Below are 17005 nucleotides of genomic sequence, written 5' to 3' on the forward strand. Positions count from 1 at the left end.
AATGCAGAACAATACGGGGAACAATGCTGTATTATCTGAATACAGTATGAGTGGTGTAGATGCTTCTGTGAGCCATGACTGGTGAAGATCGTGATGCAGCTGGTTCGTCACTGACTTATCCTACCCTGTTATTTTAAATCTCAACTGTATTCATGGTATAATTTATTAGCCCATGCGTCACTCCTTTGTTTATAATTCTGCTCCTATTTTCATAGAAAATCCATTATAAATAAGAACAACAAGACAGTCCATTGAGGTTTTAAAAAACCACTCGGCGTGGCATTGATCAAAGCAAATATCAAAGAAAGAGAAATTAATTCCAGAAATTCTTATAGGCGCTTGAAGAATGAAATGGAATAAGTTCTTTGCAAAAATTTTCAAAATGATAGCAGGGTTGACGAATCTGCAGTACAAGTAGGACCGAGTTAGCGAAAAAACTGAAAGACATCAGTTTGCCTTATATGGTTTGACCTTAAAGACAGAAAAACTAACAAAACAAGTTCTAAGTGTCAAAAATACGTACGCAAAATGTGTTCCATTGACGGAAAAGTATGTCTTGACTGTGATGATCGAAAGTAAGGGCTTTGTTGATTCGTTGATGTACCTACTGTATCTATTTTATTGAAAGTCATTCTTTACTTTTCTTAACAATTTATTTAATTGATCATTAGTTATCTCAGAACATGTTTCTGAACATTTATGAAGTAGATTTTCTTTAATTTTTTTAAAAATTAATTCCGAAAGCTCTTTTTAAGTCGCCAATGTGAATATAAAGGACATAATTGTTGGTAATATCATGTTTTGTTTTCCAGTAAAGATTTATTTCTGATACATACTACCCTTTCTTTTGTTAGTTCTTTAACACCAGTTTAGAGAAATACGTTTCAGGTGTTTTTGTTTTTGGGGTCGAAAACAACCCCACGAAGTCACTAACGTCAGTGTAAATGGCGAACGTAGTTAAGGGTTAAGTGATCGTCTGTAAGATAATACGAAAGGACCCATTTTTCACATATTTCAGGAGGTAAAATGATCTCGCTTGGTAACAGACATTACGCTAGGAATCTCTACCGAACTGAAAGAAGCCTGTTGACAAGATGATTTTTGGTAACAGATTATGTGCGTAGTTGGAAGAAAAGTGGATATGAGAAACAGCTTTTTGGTGAAGTCCCATTTGACTCTGGAATGGTCACTATACAACTTCGATTTTTAATAACGTGATTGTCTAGTTGGAAAATTGCCAGCACTTGCTTTTTATACTGTACTGTAGAAGACTTAAATTCACCACACCGCACGTGGAGGTCGTAATACGCAGAATGTGTGTTAACGAATGTCGCGCCCCGTATACATAAATTACTCGTGTGAGCCGGGGGTCGGGAAAGAGGACGTGCCGGCGGCGCGGGAGGCGGGTGTGGGCGCGCAGGCGGGCGCGGCGCCGCCCAGTCTGGCAGAGGCTGGATGGAGGCCGGCTGCGGCTCAGGCTGCAGCGCCTGCTGCTGCTGCTGCTGCTGCTGCTGCGGCCGACACTCGTGCTGGCTGGCGCCCAGCTGTCTGGGGCCGCCGGGCGGTGGGCGGACGCGCGCAGCGGCGACCTGCGCCGCACACTTCTCGCACCTCTATTACGCCTTACCTTTAGGATTTTAAAAGCGAGTAACGACCATTCAGACGTAGTGACTGAGGAGAGATATGCGTCATAGACAACCGCAAAACGAACACGTACAAGCACTCGCAGTCAACATTCATTTTGCAGGTCACTTCGGTATTTTTTTATCCTCAAAGTTGGGTCTTCTACAATGAAGAGTCAAAGAAACTGCTACACCTGCTTAATATCGTGTAGGGCCCCCGCGAGCACGCACAAGTGCCGCAACGCGACGTGGTATGGACTCTACTAACGTCTGAAGTAGTGCTGGAGGGAACTGCCACCAGAAATCCTGCAGTGCTGTTCGTAAATTAGCAAGAATACGAGGGGGTGGAGATCTCTTCCGAGCAGCACGCAAGGCATCCCAGATGTGGTCAGTAATGTTCATGTCTGGGGAGTCTGGTGGCCAGCGGAAGTGTTTAAACTCGGAAGAGTGTTCCTGGAACCCCTCTGTAGCAATTCTGGACATGTGGGATGTTGTGCTGTCCTGCTGGAACTGACCAAGTCCGCGGAATCCACAATGGACATGAATGGATGTATTTCATCAAGACGTATCAGGGGTCCTATAACATTGCAACTGCACACGCCCCACACCATTACAGAGCCTCCACAAGCCTGAACAGTCCCCTCCTAACATACAGGGATCACGGATTCATGATGTTGTCGCCATACAAATACGAGTCCATCCGCTCGATACAATTCGAAACGAGACTCGTCCATCGGCCGGGGTGGCCGAGCGGTTATAGGTGCTTCAGTTTGGAACCGCACTACCTCTACGGTCGCAGGTTCGAATCCTGCATCGGGCATGGGTGTGTGATGTCCTTAGTTAGGTTTAAGTAGTTCTAAGTTCTAGGGGACTGATGACCTCAGATGTTAAGTCCCATAGTGCTCAGAGCCATTCGAACCATTTGAGACTCGTCCGACCAGGCAACATATTTCCAGTCATCAACAGTCCAATGCCCGTGTTGGCGGGCCCAGGTGATCCGTAAAGCCCTGTGTCGTGCACTCATCAAGGGCTCCGAAAGCCCATACCGATGATGTTCCGTTGAATGGTTAGCACGCTGACACTTGTTGATGCCACAGTGTTGAAATCTGCAGTAATTTTCGGAAGGGTTGCACTTCTCTCGCGTTGAACGAGTCTCTTCTGTTGTCGTTGGTCCCGTTCTTTCAGGATCTTTTTCCGGCGGGACCGATGTCGGAGATCTGATGTTGTACCTGATTCCTGATACTCACGGTTCACTCATGGAAAGGCCGTACGGGAAAACCTCCACTTCATCACTACCTCGGAAACACTGTGTCCCATCGCTCGTGCGCCAACTATAGCACCACGTTCAAACTCACTTACATGTTGATAACCTGCCATTGTAGCAGCAGTAACCGATCTAACAACTGCACCAGATACTTGTTGTTGTATATAGACGTTTCTGACCACAGTTCCGTATTCTGTCTGTTTACATATCTCTGTATTTGAATACGCATGCCTATACCAGCTTCTTTGGCGATTCAGTGTAAATAGACAGATGAATAAAGTGTTTCAGATGAATGTCTGTTACATACACGGTGGTCAGAAACTGTCTGAAAGGTTCCAACAATGTTGCAGGGTACGTTGTTATGCTAAAGAGTCGTTAAGAAAAAAAAATCGATACGTTGTGCTGTTTCCGAGATAATATGCACTGAAGTTAGCCAATCAGTCTGTTGTGCACAAATTCAAGTGGCCCGCCAGATACAAGTAGTGCCAGTTATTCTCACTGCGCAGATGATAGCGAACGAAACTGCTCAGCGGTTGATCCGGATTCGATCCTACACTACCTTCCCATTTTTAATTTTTGTATCACTCTCTTGTTCAGTTTTAGGGAACCAAACGAAGAACATCTTTGGCGGCAACATCTCTGGCGGGCCACTTGAATTTGCGCGAGCAGCAGCCTGATGCTCTAACTCAGTGCCAATAAACTCCCAAACGGCGTAATGTATGGAATTTCTTTCTTAGCACAGCCTACCCTGCATCACCTTTACAAGCTTTGCAGGCTGGCTCTGACCACCCTGTATATCTGACTTGGGTCAATAAATACGCATAGACCCAGTTTCAAGTGTCCAATGCTTGTACCTCTCTCAACGTCGGTTCAACCTTTTCAGTGCGTGGGTACTTCGAGTTCTCATTTCGTTAAATTGATACACTGTTTTTAATAACTCAAGACCTGTATCTCACGTTCGTGTAGGTTGCGAAGTTTGTCTTTATGCTGCTAGATCGCACCACACTCCACTTCCAGTGCTACTTATCGATATTTCGTAGATACAACTCAGCAGAATGGTTGCCCACAGCGCTTGGTTTGAAGTTATTTCGAAATAATACGTTACTCTACACCTTAAACTTACTTTATTTGTTGCTCTTAATACATGAGAGAAATCGTATATACCAATGATGTATGGTTTTACTAGAATTATTTCTTATGTTGAGTACAGTAGTCGTCGAAATTCGAAGTACTTCAGGTTACGTTCTCAACGTTTTTTCTGTTTCCTATACAACGAAAGTAGTAGCTTCTTTATTTTGAGTGAGAAAAACTTCACAATAATTTAATGCTTTGATTATATGTAACTTCACCAGCAACAAATAAAATGTTATAATGCCAACATATAATTAATGTTGTCATTATAACAATGTTTGCCAACTATCAATTTACATAATTAATGTTATGACTTGTGGCCGGTCGGGGTGGCCGAGCGGTTCTAGGCGCTTCAGTCTGGAACCGCGCGACCGCTACGGTCGCAGGTTCGAATCCTGCCTCGGGCGTGGATGTATGTGACGTCCTTAGGTTAGTTAGGTTTAAGTAGTTCTAGGGGACTGATGACCTTAGCAGTTAAGTCCCATAGTGCTCAGAGACATTTTTGTATGACTTGTGTTTTCAGTTATCAGCGATGAAGAAATACTTCATGCTGTAGGTGAGAGATTTAAGTCTGGTGTTGTTTATCCTCCTGTGTTGGAAGTGAGCCACAAGATACTTGTAACTGATGTTCAATTGCTCAAAAAATATATTGGTCAAATACCAGAACAATATAATGACCAGTTAGGTTGTTTAACCACTTTTCTGATTTAGATACTTTTATTTGTTGGATTATCTACAAAAGACCTTGCACAAAGAAAAGATTACCATACTGAACAGATTGACCCTAATGAACTGTAGACTGCACTTGCGTAATGAGCTGACAAAGTCTTCTCATCATACAATGTAGGGTTTCACGGCCGGTGTTGTCTTCAGTTGAAACTTCCGGGCTGAGAGGCCGTGGTCGATGTATAAAATTTCCACCTGACGTTTCATCTCCGTCTGCGGGAGACATCTTCTGAGTAGTAGCCGGTCGACCTCAGAAGATGTCTCCCGCAGACGGAGACGCAACGTCAGGTGGAAATTTTATACATCGACCACGGCCTCTCAGCCCGGAAGTTTCAACTGAAGAAATTATTCTCAGTTGGGATGCTCCTCACGGCTCTCCAGAGAAACATCCGTGGACGCATTGGAAAGCTCTAGCATTTCTGGATCTGATGATAATACACCCAAGGGACGAAATGTTGTTCCCCAGCCAATAAACCTAAATCGATACTACCAAGTTGATCACGTTTCTCAATATGTCGAAGCGAAGAATGTCGGCATGAAGGGTGTAGAACCGTGTGCAAAGTGTGTAAGATATATTTTTGTGTACTTAAAAACTACTGCTTTTGAAAATTCCACCAACAAAGATTTTAATATGTATTTTAAAATGTTTTTCATCCTGCTGGTTAAGACAAAAAAGTACACATACGTGTAGCTTGAATAATTTACATAATATAAAAAATTAAAATAAGACAATGCAATGTGGACTGGAAATTTGCATAATAACAATAACTGATATGATTTTTTTATCGCCGGGACTGAAAAGGCTAAGATTGCACTAATTAACTGCGTGGCCCTTACGCGACAATACACTGAAACATATAGAGTGATCAGAGTGTTATTACTCTGAGTGTTACTAACTATACTAACTAGGGAAAGTAACGTAAGCACTATTCCACATTTCTACCAGCGCTTAAATAATAGTACGCATAAAAAGTGAATTATATTATGAAGATAGGCGATATGTTCTATACCACTACAATACACTAAAAGATCGCAACGCTCCGGGTAAGAAATATGATTTATCCTTCTTCTTTGTAGTTGAAACTAACAAAGGGACACAGCGACAGTCGGAGGTATACGACGTATCAGTAAGATGAAACCTTAAGGAATGCATTATTACATTATAGACACGCGTTGAAACAAAGTAGTCAAACATACTGTGTCAAAAAAGCATCGCTGAATGAGTCCGAGTTGCATTTGACTTCGTCACTCTCAATCAGATCATCCAGAATGAAGAAAATAATTCGTAATAACGATTGGACCTAGACCAACAACCCCTCCATGCTGCCGTTGAGGTAATCTGCCAAATATAAAATATGGAGTTGCCTGAAAGAGTGGTTTTAAAATGTAGTGATTGCTGATCTGATTTCTTTCAATACGAAGTAGTCGAGGTCATGTGTTGTATTCAGTGGCACACTGGATCACTAAACTCGCCTTCAGAAATAGAGGTTGCTAGTTTGCGATCACCTCGGTAGTGTCTACAAAGTGCATAGCCATCACCAAGGAACATGTTGAAGCAGGAATAATCGAAAAACACTAGATGATTCTGCTCACCACGACAGCGGTATGTTTTCTTTGATAATTACTGTCATGAGGCGTTTGAAATTTCCAGCGATGACTCTCATTTGATAATTACTGTCATAAGGCGTTTTTAGTTTTCAGACAACTGATGTCGATCTAACGTCAAGTGTGCCACAAATCGAGATTGCCATAGGTGGCATCCAACACGACACAGGCAGCTCTACGTCCGTTTACCGCTCTGGCGTCAGACCGACGCTGGATCTATTATTGCCATGCACAGCAGAAGATGGTCATTGTGCGCTATGGTCACATGGCTAATATTGGCTCTTCGCTGTGTACGATACTATCCTATTCAATAACTCCACGCACTCATCGCTGTTGTAGCACCATGTCCCATACGAGTTGTCACGGAATGGCAATTCCATATCTTCTCGGCAGATCATTTGGCGCTCTCTAAACCAGTCACCTGCTGATACTGCGCCCTTTGACGTCAATGAAACATACTGCCACTCACGTCAAAGTTTCCACCGTCTTTAGCGTCTTTTCGTTTGCCGACCTTTGAGTAACAGTGATGTTCAAAAATTGTTCAAATGGCTCTGAGCACTATGCGACTTAAGTTCTGAGGTCATCAGTCGCCTAGAACTCAAAACTAATTAAACCTAACTAACCTAAGGGCATCAGATACATCCATGCCCGAGGCAGGATTCGAACCTGCGACCGTAGAGGTTGCTCGGCTCCAGACTGTAGCGCCTAGAACCGCACGGCCGCTCCGGCCGGCAACAGTGATGTCTCTGATCGTAGAAGAGAGGACGGATGTTGGTCAAAGTGTAGTCCACTCTCTGCAATATTACTCAGGTTCCAGAGGACATGGATCGTCGCACCCTCATTTGATTCGAATCGAAAAGAAAACAGACTGCTCCTATCTACAAAGGGCGTAAAAGTTCCGGAGTAGCAGGGCAAGTGGGGTATCACTCCATATTGCGGGTTCCCTACATCAGGGGCAAGCATATATTCAGGAGCAAACCTATTGTTCTCTTTTGATTGACCAATCCTTAATCTATTGTTCGGCTAGGTGGATGATGACCCCAGGGGATAAACTGTCCTTCTGAGAAACCTCCCCCCCCCCCTACACTCCTCCTCCTCACCCTCCTCCTCCCAACCCCTCTGGAAACTTCCAATCCTCTCCCATCACCGATACAAGTACAGGTCTGAGTTACTCGAACAATCTCCGCCCAATCTATCAATTTCATTGACTGATTAAATTTATAAATTAATTAACCCACCCACTCCGGTAAACCCCCACCCCTCCCTTGTGATCCCCACCTGGAAACTGATGGGTCTGTCCTGGAGAGGAGGAAACTCACAAACTCACGACAGGAAATTCAATTACACACAAAGGATATATTGTTTATTTAGAAAATTCAATTTGCGTGGGTTGGATCTCTCTTGCTCATAATTCACTATTGTTCAGGGAGATGAAGGTCTTGTACCAAACATCGAAAAAATTTAATACGATCACTTTTTTTTATTCCAATCACACAAGTAATACCATTATAAAACACTCATCACAAGTGATTAAATTTTTAAAAATCTTTAGATCGTGAATCACGCGCCGCCCACTGGCCCACACGCACAGCACCAGCTCATACCAGCGCCGAAGCCAACATACCGCGCCCTACACTGGTGTCCAAGAGACGGCACTACACCTGCTCGGGGCCTCGCAACACCTGTCATGTGAACTGCCACACTACCAGCAGCCTCATGTGGCGCACAAACTGGATGACACGTCAATCCCCGAACAAGAGCGTCAGTTGGCCGCATCCCTAAGATATTTTATATTTGAGAAATTCTTGTCAAACAAGTGCTCTCTCTTCCTCAGGTGGTCACGTCCTCTAGGGTGCCACTGCCAGACCAGCACGCATGGATGGTCGAGGTCAGACCAAACTGCAAACAAAGCAGCATTTACCTGGTAAATCCCGGCTGTGGATGTCTTAGAAATATTCCTCTATCAGACTGATTGACTAATTAATCAAATCTATATCCTTTGTATGCTACACTTTTTCCTTGTTTCTTATTGGTGAATACTAGGATTGGAATACTTGACGGGATGTGATCCTGCAACAACCCTGCTTCCAACCCCTACTCGATTTTTCCCCCTTGTCTCCTATCGGCAGATAATGGCATAGTCCATCACGACGGAGGTAGCTGAAAATTTCAAATTTCAGCTCATTTGGATGCCATGTCCATAAACAATTTGCGAGAGGGGCTGTACAGACGCGTGCTCGCGATGCACCTATCGGAAACAATAAGTCGATCAATCGGAAATTTGATGTTACGATTGGGAATTTAAAGTGCTGCAGAATTCCTAAATTAGTTCTCTCCACTACATTCAGAACGAGAAAGGGCCTACTGCATGATAGGATAGAGACAACAACAAATACCTCCAAGTGCACTGGGATATATTGAGAAGCACTAACACGACATACTTAAACCACGATCCAGTCCGTAGCAGTAGCTGTCATGGCTAGACGTTGAAAATCACTGAAACACTGCCATATCCAGCACGCTCATGTCCCTATGTCAACACGCAGTGCATCTGTCTCCTCATACACTGCCAGTGCCAACGCTCAGACGCTGGAGAAAACTGCTACAGTTGTGGATGCAATTGTATGCCACAGTGCACCACCCCACGCCATGGAGGGCATCCGGGGATGACTGGAACTGTAGGTATTCGGATGTTCTCAATACGTCCAGCGCAAACAGTTGGCAGTGATCGATGTTGAATCGGTATATTGTCCACGCAGAATACATGCAACACACTTGATCACGAAGATAGCCAAACGCATACTGAGTATTAGTCCGCTATTCGGCTGTCTAGAGAGTGCTACCACCGGGATCTCCCCTGGCAGCTGCGAGCAAGAAACGACTAGCTGGCCGGATGGAGCTTTTGTTTGTACCCACCGCTCTCGAGAGACTTAAGTCGGAAATGCCGATTCGATCCGACCGCAGGCTACCTCCGCCACGTGCCGCTGCGCGCCAGTCGGTGTCGTCCTAGAAAACCGCACACATATTTATCACTGTAACTGCACTTAAATATTGCGATTGCACCCCCAATCTGATGACAATCGACAATGAGCGAAGTATCGGGAAAACCTCCTCCTAACAGCTGTGGTTCTGGAAATATCAATACCTATATCCGCCTTATGACTGAACGTAATTTTCCACGTAAAATCATTCATCCACCCATACACCTATAGGTGTGTTGAAAACGCAATCTCCTACATCAAATACATACCGATATTCCGACCACACATAGTCATTTTCTTTGCACATGTCGGACAACGACCACAGTAACTTAACACCGCAACATATACAAATTTCAGACAAGCAGTGCAGTTATCGTTTATATGTGTATAGCACCCGAAAAAATAATGGTATACCCACACTCACACCGGCGAGATGTATCAATTCTCCTCACTTCTAGGAAATTATTTGACATTTAAGTCTTGCACTCAGCACTTCCGGAAGGTGCTGCATCCTGCCACGACTCTCTCACATAAGTATTGTGAAGCACAGACGTCTGGCACTATGTGATAATCAATAGCGCTCCCGCGGACGAAGGGGTTGGAAAGACAAAACCATTAATTTTTTTAATCTCAATAATACTGTGTATTCATAATTAAATTTCGTCGTATGTATAACATGGCGCATATTCTTCGCTTTATATGATTTCCTGGCAGACGAAGAAGGGAGACGGGGAGGGGAACGTGCTGGAGATATGCAGGAGCCGTCGCAGATCGCATGTATGTATTCTAAAAAAATATTTTTTTTCTTGTAAATTTTCTGTGTATCTGTTTTTATTATTAGATCATTCTGTTGCTGGAGATACCAGTGAGATTAATAGATGGGTCCTCCCCAATTCAGGTGATGGCGAAATGCCACAGTGGGTGGAGGAGATGCCATGGAGACAGAGTGAAATAGGTAATACATACTCATTCTACTTACAGATAATCAGTGTTCTTTCTTTCCTTGCAGCAGCAGCAGGCGATGTCTAGAATCTTGTACTGAACCGTGTTCGTTAATCTTTCTGTCTTCTACAACGGCTGCATCTGTGGGACAATGCACGGAATGCGGCGTGGCAAAGGTACCAGGGTCAGTAAGCCTGCTTCGCCAAAGGGGGGCCTATTAAGTCATGCCTTGCGAGCATGGATGTCTCTGATCACCACGTGAGAAGCCGCCGCCGCCGCTGCTCCCGCCCTCGCCTCCGCCTCCACCCCCGCTGCGCCCTGGCACCAGCTCTGCTATGCCGTCCATGGGCGCCACTCCCTCTGGCAACGGGGTCATGGCTGAGGCGGCAACAGCAGCCAGACTCCTCGCCCTGCACGAATCCGCAGCATCTCCTCCTCCTCCTCCTCCTCCTCCACCACCACCACCATCTCGTCCTCGCTGATGTCGTGAGGTACAGCACAATACCACTCCACATATTACCGCAAGCACCTTTGTCATCAAGTTGTACAATAGTGTTAGTGAAGGACGTAAGAAAAGTGAAACTATACTGCAGTTAGAATACTCGGTTATTGCAATTGCCTTTGAGGAGCGAATTTCGTTCACAAGGATCGAGAGTCTGTCAAGAGGGTACCACGACCATATCGGGTTTCTAAGAGCATGGCTTCCGGTCGTGAAAACGGTGCTCCTCAATGTAGTCAATGATCCACGGGATTCCGCCATTAAATGAGGTGCAGTGCTCTTCGTGAAACTGTCGCATCCTCCCAAAGTTGCCTCTGGCATCGAAGAGACAAGTCTTCATTATCATTGAGGGGAAAATGGCGTGATAATGCGGAGCACATCAATGACTGAGTGGTTTCGGGAGTCGCCCTTGAATGATACAATGGATCAGTTTTCCAAGATGGAACTTAGAGGGTCAGCTAAAGCACCCAGCCATATAGTACACTTGGACATCCTTAAAAATGTCTGTGATACGGTAACTGGAGGGTCTAGCTACGCAGAATTCCTAAAAATATATGAGGGCATGCATTAATGTCGAAAACAGACAGGATCAGGCTTGTTTCGCATGGTCAATCATGGCTTGAGAGAGAAATTACAGCTACAGAGCATCCCGGCACGTACTACATATTAAAAGACACTACACATGAAGGGTATAATTTTAATGATATATAGTCCGCAGCTCGTGGTCGTGCGGTAGCGTTCTCGCTTCCCACGCCAGGGTTCCCGGGTTCGATTCCCGGCGGGGTCAGGGATCTTCTCTGCCTCGTGATGACTGGGTGTTGTGTGCTGTCCTTAGGTTAGTTAGGTTTAAGTAGTTCTAAGTTCTAGGGGACTGATGACCATAGATATTAAGTCCCATAGTGCTCAGAGCCATTTTAATGGTATATAGTTCTCCGTCAAGATCCAGGACCTACAAAATTTTGGCGCAGAGTCCCGGTATGACGGTTCATGTTTATGGCCTGGAGAAGAAATGCAAGTCAGATGAGCATGACTAGCATACTGTCGTCAGCCCCCTCCATTTCTCAAAATTTTCCTGGTGACGCTCAAATACCACATTTCCAGAAAAACACGTACCATATGTGGCAGCATTAGAAAATTGTATCGTCCTATGATTCTAGTCTCAACAAATCTTATTGAGGGGATAATACTGCAGTTTAGTTGCTCACTGAGCTCGTAAATTATTCGTGGGAAGCTTTACAGCGACAATGTTCCCATGACCAAATCGAAAGAGAATGAAGATTCGTACAATATAGCGGTGGTCTGTCATATTTGTGGGCTGCTGTTAGATGGAAAAGTAGAAACTCCTCGTAGGGACCACTGTCATCTTACGAGGGGAAGTTCCGTGGCGCAACTCACAATACGTGTAATCTGAAGTGCCAGCTACCAAGGCACGTGCCCGTTTTCTTCCATAATTTCGGCGGGTATGACGCTCACTTCCTTGTTGAGCACTTGGCTGATGTCGGCTGGGAGAAAAATCAGATCAGTGTATTGCCTTAGAGTGTTGAGAAATATATTTCATTTTCCAAACGAATTACTCCAAGAACTACGCTCTGTTCCCTTGGCACCCTACGATTTATTCTAGCGCCATTCCAGAAACTTGTTGAAGCAGTACCTCGGAAGGATATGCATATCATTCGAGTTTCTTTTCCCGATGAGGAAAAGTTTCGACTTGTGACTAGGCATGGGATTTTCTCATACGAGTATTCGGATAGTATGGCGAAACAATGATTTCAAATGGCTCTGAGCACTATTGGACTTAACATCTGAGGTCATCAGTCCCCTAGAACTTAGAAGTACTTAAACCTAACTAACCTAAGGACATCACACACATCCATGCCCGAGGCAGGATTCGAACCTGCGACCATAGCGGTCGCGCGGTTCCAGACTCAAGCGCCTAGAACTGCTCGGCCACATCGGCCGGCTGAAACTCAATGAAATCAGGATACCTGACGTATTTGCATTCTCCAGCAACCTTACAGGCGATGCCATAACAGCTGCAGAGTATGAGTGTGCTGTGAATGTCTGACAGAAATTCAACATTGCAACTTTAGGAGAGTACACACGACTTCACGTTAACACAGATGTGCGCTTTCTTGCTTGCAGACGTTTTGAGGCATGACCACATATTCTCTGGAATCCGTCTTTTACTACACAGCACCTAAATTGTTTTGGGACTCAATGCTCAGGAAAACGAAGGCAGCATTGATTTTATTAACCGATGCTGATGTGCTACTTTTCTTTGAGCGAGGGATCCGTAGGGGCTTTGGCAATGTGTCCATACGTATGTCAAGCCAAATAAACCACGGACGAGTGAAACGTTCAGGTTGATTCGAGTAACATTATGTATTTGGACATTAATAACTTATATGGGTACGTCAAACAACAATCACTGCCAATTGGTGAGTTTTGATGGGTACCCAAAGACGAATGCAAGGGATTAGGTGGAAAAATCATGGAAGGCATGGCGGCTGATTCTAGTGCAGGGTATGTGGTGGAGGTAAAACTCACATACCCTATTAGTTTGCACGATGCGCACTCCGATTGGCTACTGTGTCCAGAGCAACAGGTTCTGCGAGGAGGCTCAACCCCATAACTAATGACAACGCTGGGGAATAAGAGGAGATACGTTATTCATTATCGTAATCCCCAGCCATGTCTCAGCTTGGGGGTGGAGCTAGTAAGAATCACCCCTGATAGAAGATGTGTACTGGTATGTATGTGAGACAGAGAGCTTCCGTGACGAGTGACTTCAGAAAGGTTTTTATAAATTAATGAATTATTCGATTTTCGGTAAAACAATGGAGAATTTGAGGGAACAACGTGAAATATTGATTAGAAATGAATGGGATGTGCATTATGGCGTAAGAAAATGCATTGCCAGACCAAATTTTAAGTGAATCGCCATATTCAATAAGAACTTAGTTGCTGTGGAGATATTGGGTTTATGAAAGATGAGGTGAATGGATATCCAATTGTAGAGTTTGTAGGTCTGCAATAAAAAATTATGTGTATCGCACATTGGAAGGTGTCATCCAGCGTCGCGCTAAGGGTGTGCATCGAGAGCCCTCTCTATCGAAGACTATTTTCTGTGCCTGTACAGCAATGTTCGCGGTGTTGCGCGGCAGCCGCCGCATATGATACGGCAGACCAGCATTCGATCGAGAGTACACGAGGTGTACACTGTGCTGCACTCTAAAATCGGCCTGTTATCTCGTGACGATAAAAGCGTCATTTGTGATGACGGGATTGAAAATCTCCTGTCCTGACACTACTCACTTGTAGTGAGAGAAGTGGTGAGAAACCCTGATTGGGTGAGAGGGAGAGAATGAGTGTTGTCTGTATGTGTGTGATAGAGAGAGAGAGAGTGTCGAGTTGTATGACCCTTTTATCATAATGTAAGTAAGTGTAATATGTATATTATGTGGATATACGAGTAGAAAAAAAATTAGAAAAGCATAAACAAAAAATATACGTGTATTTATTGAAAAAGCGTAAACAGAAAAAAATATGGATATCACTCAGACAGACACAGTGTATGTACGTAAATAAATCTGCATACACTGTGTGCCTTACAAGTAAAATAGTTTTAAGTTTTTCACTTGCCACTTTTCGTGTAGCTCACAGTCCATCGGCATTATTATAAACCTTCGCAATTGCGCCTGTGGAAATTAGTTTTTGAGTATGTATATGGTTCACAGTCCATCAGAATTATTGTAAAAGCTATGCAACTGGGGGCTTTGAAATTTAGTTGTAGAAAAAAAAGTACCTCCACATTAGTTTTTTTAAGCTTAGATTTATAAGAAAACTTGAAAAAAAAAAAGGCATTCCCATCCAGTACTACTGGAGAATGGGAGATTTCTTTTTCCTAGTTATTAGTAATAGCTTGTAAGTTAAACATCTCTACACTGAAATACTAGAGTCAGACTGTACTTCAAGAACTACATTGTACCTCAAGAATTATATCGTACCTCAAAAACTGAAGTGTATCCCAATAACTATATTGCAATCTCGAGAACTGAACTGCACCTCAAGAACTATATTGTAATCTCAAGAACTGAATAGTATCTCAATCTCAAAAACTGAACTAAAATCTCATGAACTGAACTGTAATCTCAAGGACTATATTCTATCTCAAGAACTGAATTGTATCTGTGTGAATTTAATAAATAAATAAAAAATTGTTTCCCTACGTCTTTGTGTGGTTATGTACAGAGAACAATCCCATACTGCATTATGTATGTATATAAATGCTGTTCAGGACACAAATTATATTAGCTCTGAGTATGAGTGCTATTAAGAAGGCGAAATTTGTGACAAATAATAACAAAATGGTATTTGCAATGGTTGCATGGGGCTATGCTCACGATGCTGCAGGTATTGGGTAAGGGAGCAGGAGGCATGTATAGCAAATAAGTCTAAAGTTACATCTCCACTGCTCGAGGACAAACACAGATATGACAACTGAGGTAAGTTGCATACAATCAAAGTGTGAGAAAAGGTACACAGACTGAGAGGTAAAGTAATATTTATTTCTCATCCAACTTAAAAGAAATTTTGCATTTTCGTAAGCAGATACAACAGCAAAACTATTTTCACATATCTTCTTGACTTGATGGAGAGCAGGACATCCGTAGGATTCCAGATCTTGAATAGCAGTATACTTGAAGATTCCACGCAAACTTCTCCGTCCCCCTGACGCAGATGACGGTGTCAATATGGTCAAATAATCGAAGCGACGTCGTGATATCTCTATAGGGTATACCAGGATCATCCCAAATTCCACATCCTTGAAAGACCTCGGCGATGCAATGCTTTCTGGGAATGTCTCAACTGTACCAGTATTTTCTGTGTATGCCATATCTTTAAGTGTGAACTGTCTATACTCATCATCATAGAAACCGTGAAGTGAAGCAATGGATCGTTAAAAAGTAGTAGCATCTTACTTGCTTATGGCACAGACTTTACTGTTATTATTAATATTACTATTGTTCTTTCAGAATACACCCAATACAATACCTTCTTAATTTATAGTGGTCCATCATTCTGGCAGAGCGCATTCGAATCGTAGAGCTTAAAGCAAGGTTCATACTCAGAAATGAGTTCATCCCTTTCAAACACTTCAGAATTCACAGACATCCTGCAAACACTTGAAGCTGACTAACTGAATGACGATGGATTCATAGCGACTATTCAGTTACATACAGCTGTTGCGCTGAAAGCGATAAGCAGAAGTCTGTTGAACAGTTGGAATAAAACATTCTTTGCATTCAAACTTATAGGAAATTTCTACTTAACATGGTATTCCTTTTTGAAAATTCAGTCTCCGAGCAAACATGTTATAGGATCTAATCAGGTATGCATCATTAAGTTTCCGTTTCTCGCACATGTAAAAAACAAAATCTTTGCATGACGCTATAACGGGCTCTTTTTTTGCTGTAACAAACTCAGATCCGTCTTACGGTGACATTCCTGAGTGTTAAATAGGTACGGTTCTTAGCAGCAGGAGCTTAAAATGTGCTTAGACACAATACAAACAGTTTTGCGGTTTCTCCGTCGATTTGCTTGCCCCCTGAAATTTAACTCCCAATGGACGTACTCGAGTAAACTCGTATATGGGACTTGCAGTGACTTCTTAATTAGGGGAAATTTGTATGATCTGGGTGCTAATTCTATGGAAGGTATGCATGGAAGGCACTGACACAAACCCCGACTTGGCGGTCTGAATATGTATAAGACGCCACTGTCTGTTGGCTGGATTCACAAATACGAAAAATACGAGAAGGTTTGTGTAAGTAGTGAAATCGATAAAATAAAAGGAAGACGGCAGATCTTTTTTAAACTGTAACTACACCCTGAGTTCATCAACAAATATGAGATGGCAGGAGGCTCTATTGCTATTGGGCCGAGCGAAAACGTCAAAACGACACTCATCTGGCGTGTGACTCTGGACGTATCATAACTTCTTTTTATACACCTATAAATGATAAAAATTGTTATGCTGCCTGAACGTAAAGCTACTGGGGTTTATGTTCCGACATATCACCAGACAATAAGGGAAGTAATGAGACTACTACACTAAACTCTCGCTAATACGGCCCTCAATAGTCCGGCCTTTCAGTAATCCGGCACACTTCCAGACTATAGTCGTTCAACCTGAAATGACGCCTACAAGACTGAAATTTCGTCTGCAACGATG

At 43.4% G+C, this 17005-nt stretch overlaps 1 protein-coding gene across 1 annotated transcript in view; it reads right to left on the reverse strand.

Moving 5' to 3' along the window:
* The window catches only part of LOC124620175 (proline-rich protein 2-like), a 111688-nt gene extending 100949 nt beyond the window's left edge, over nucleotides 1–10739 (reverse strand). The window contains exons 1-2 of the mRNA XM_047146845.1: nucleotides 10674–10739; nucleotides 1355–1589 (exon numbers count right to left, since the gene is read on the reverse strand). Of these exons, the coding sequence (XP_047002801.1) occupies nucleotides 1355–1589; nucleotides 10674–10739 (301 nt within the window). The remainder of the gene's footprint in view (nucleotides 1–1354; nucleotides 1590–10673) is intronic.
* Nucleotides 10740–17005: the final 6266 nt, after the last annotated feature.

This window comes from Schistocerca americana, chromosome 6 (genome assembly GCF_021461395.2).
Source record: "Schistocerca americana isolate TAMUIC-IGC-003095 chromosome 6, iqSchAmer2.1, whole genome shotgun sequence".
In the NCBI taxonomy this organism is placed as follows: Eukaryota; Metazoa; Arthropoda; class Insecta; order Orthoptera; family Acrididae; genus Schistocerca; species Schistocerca americana.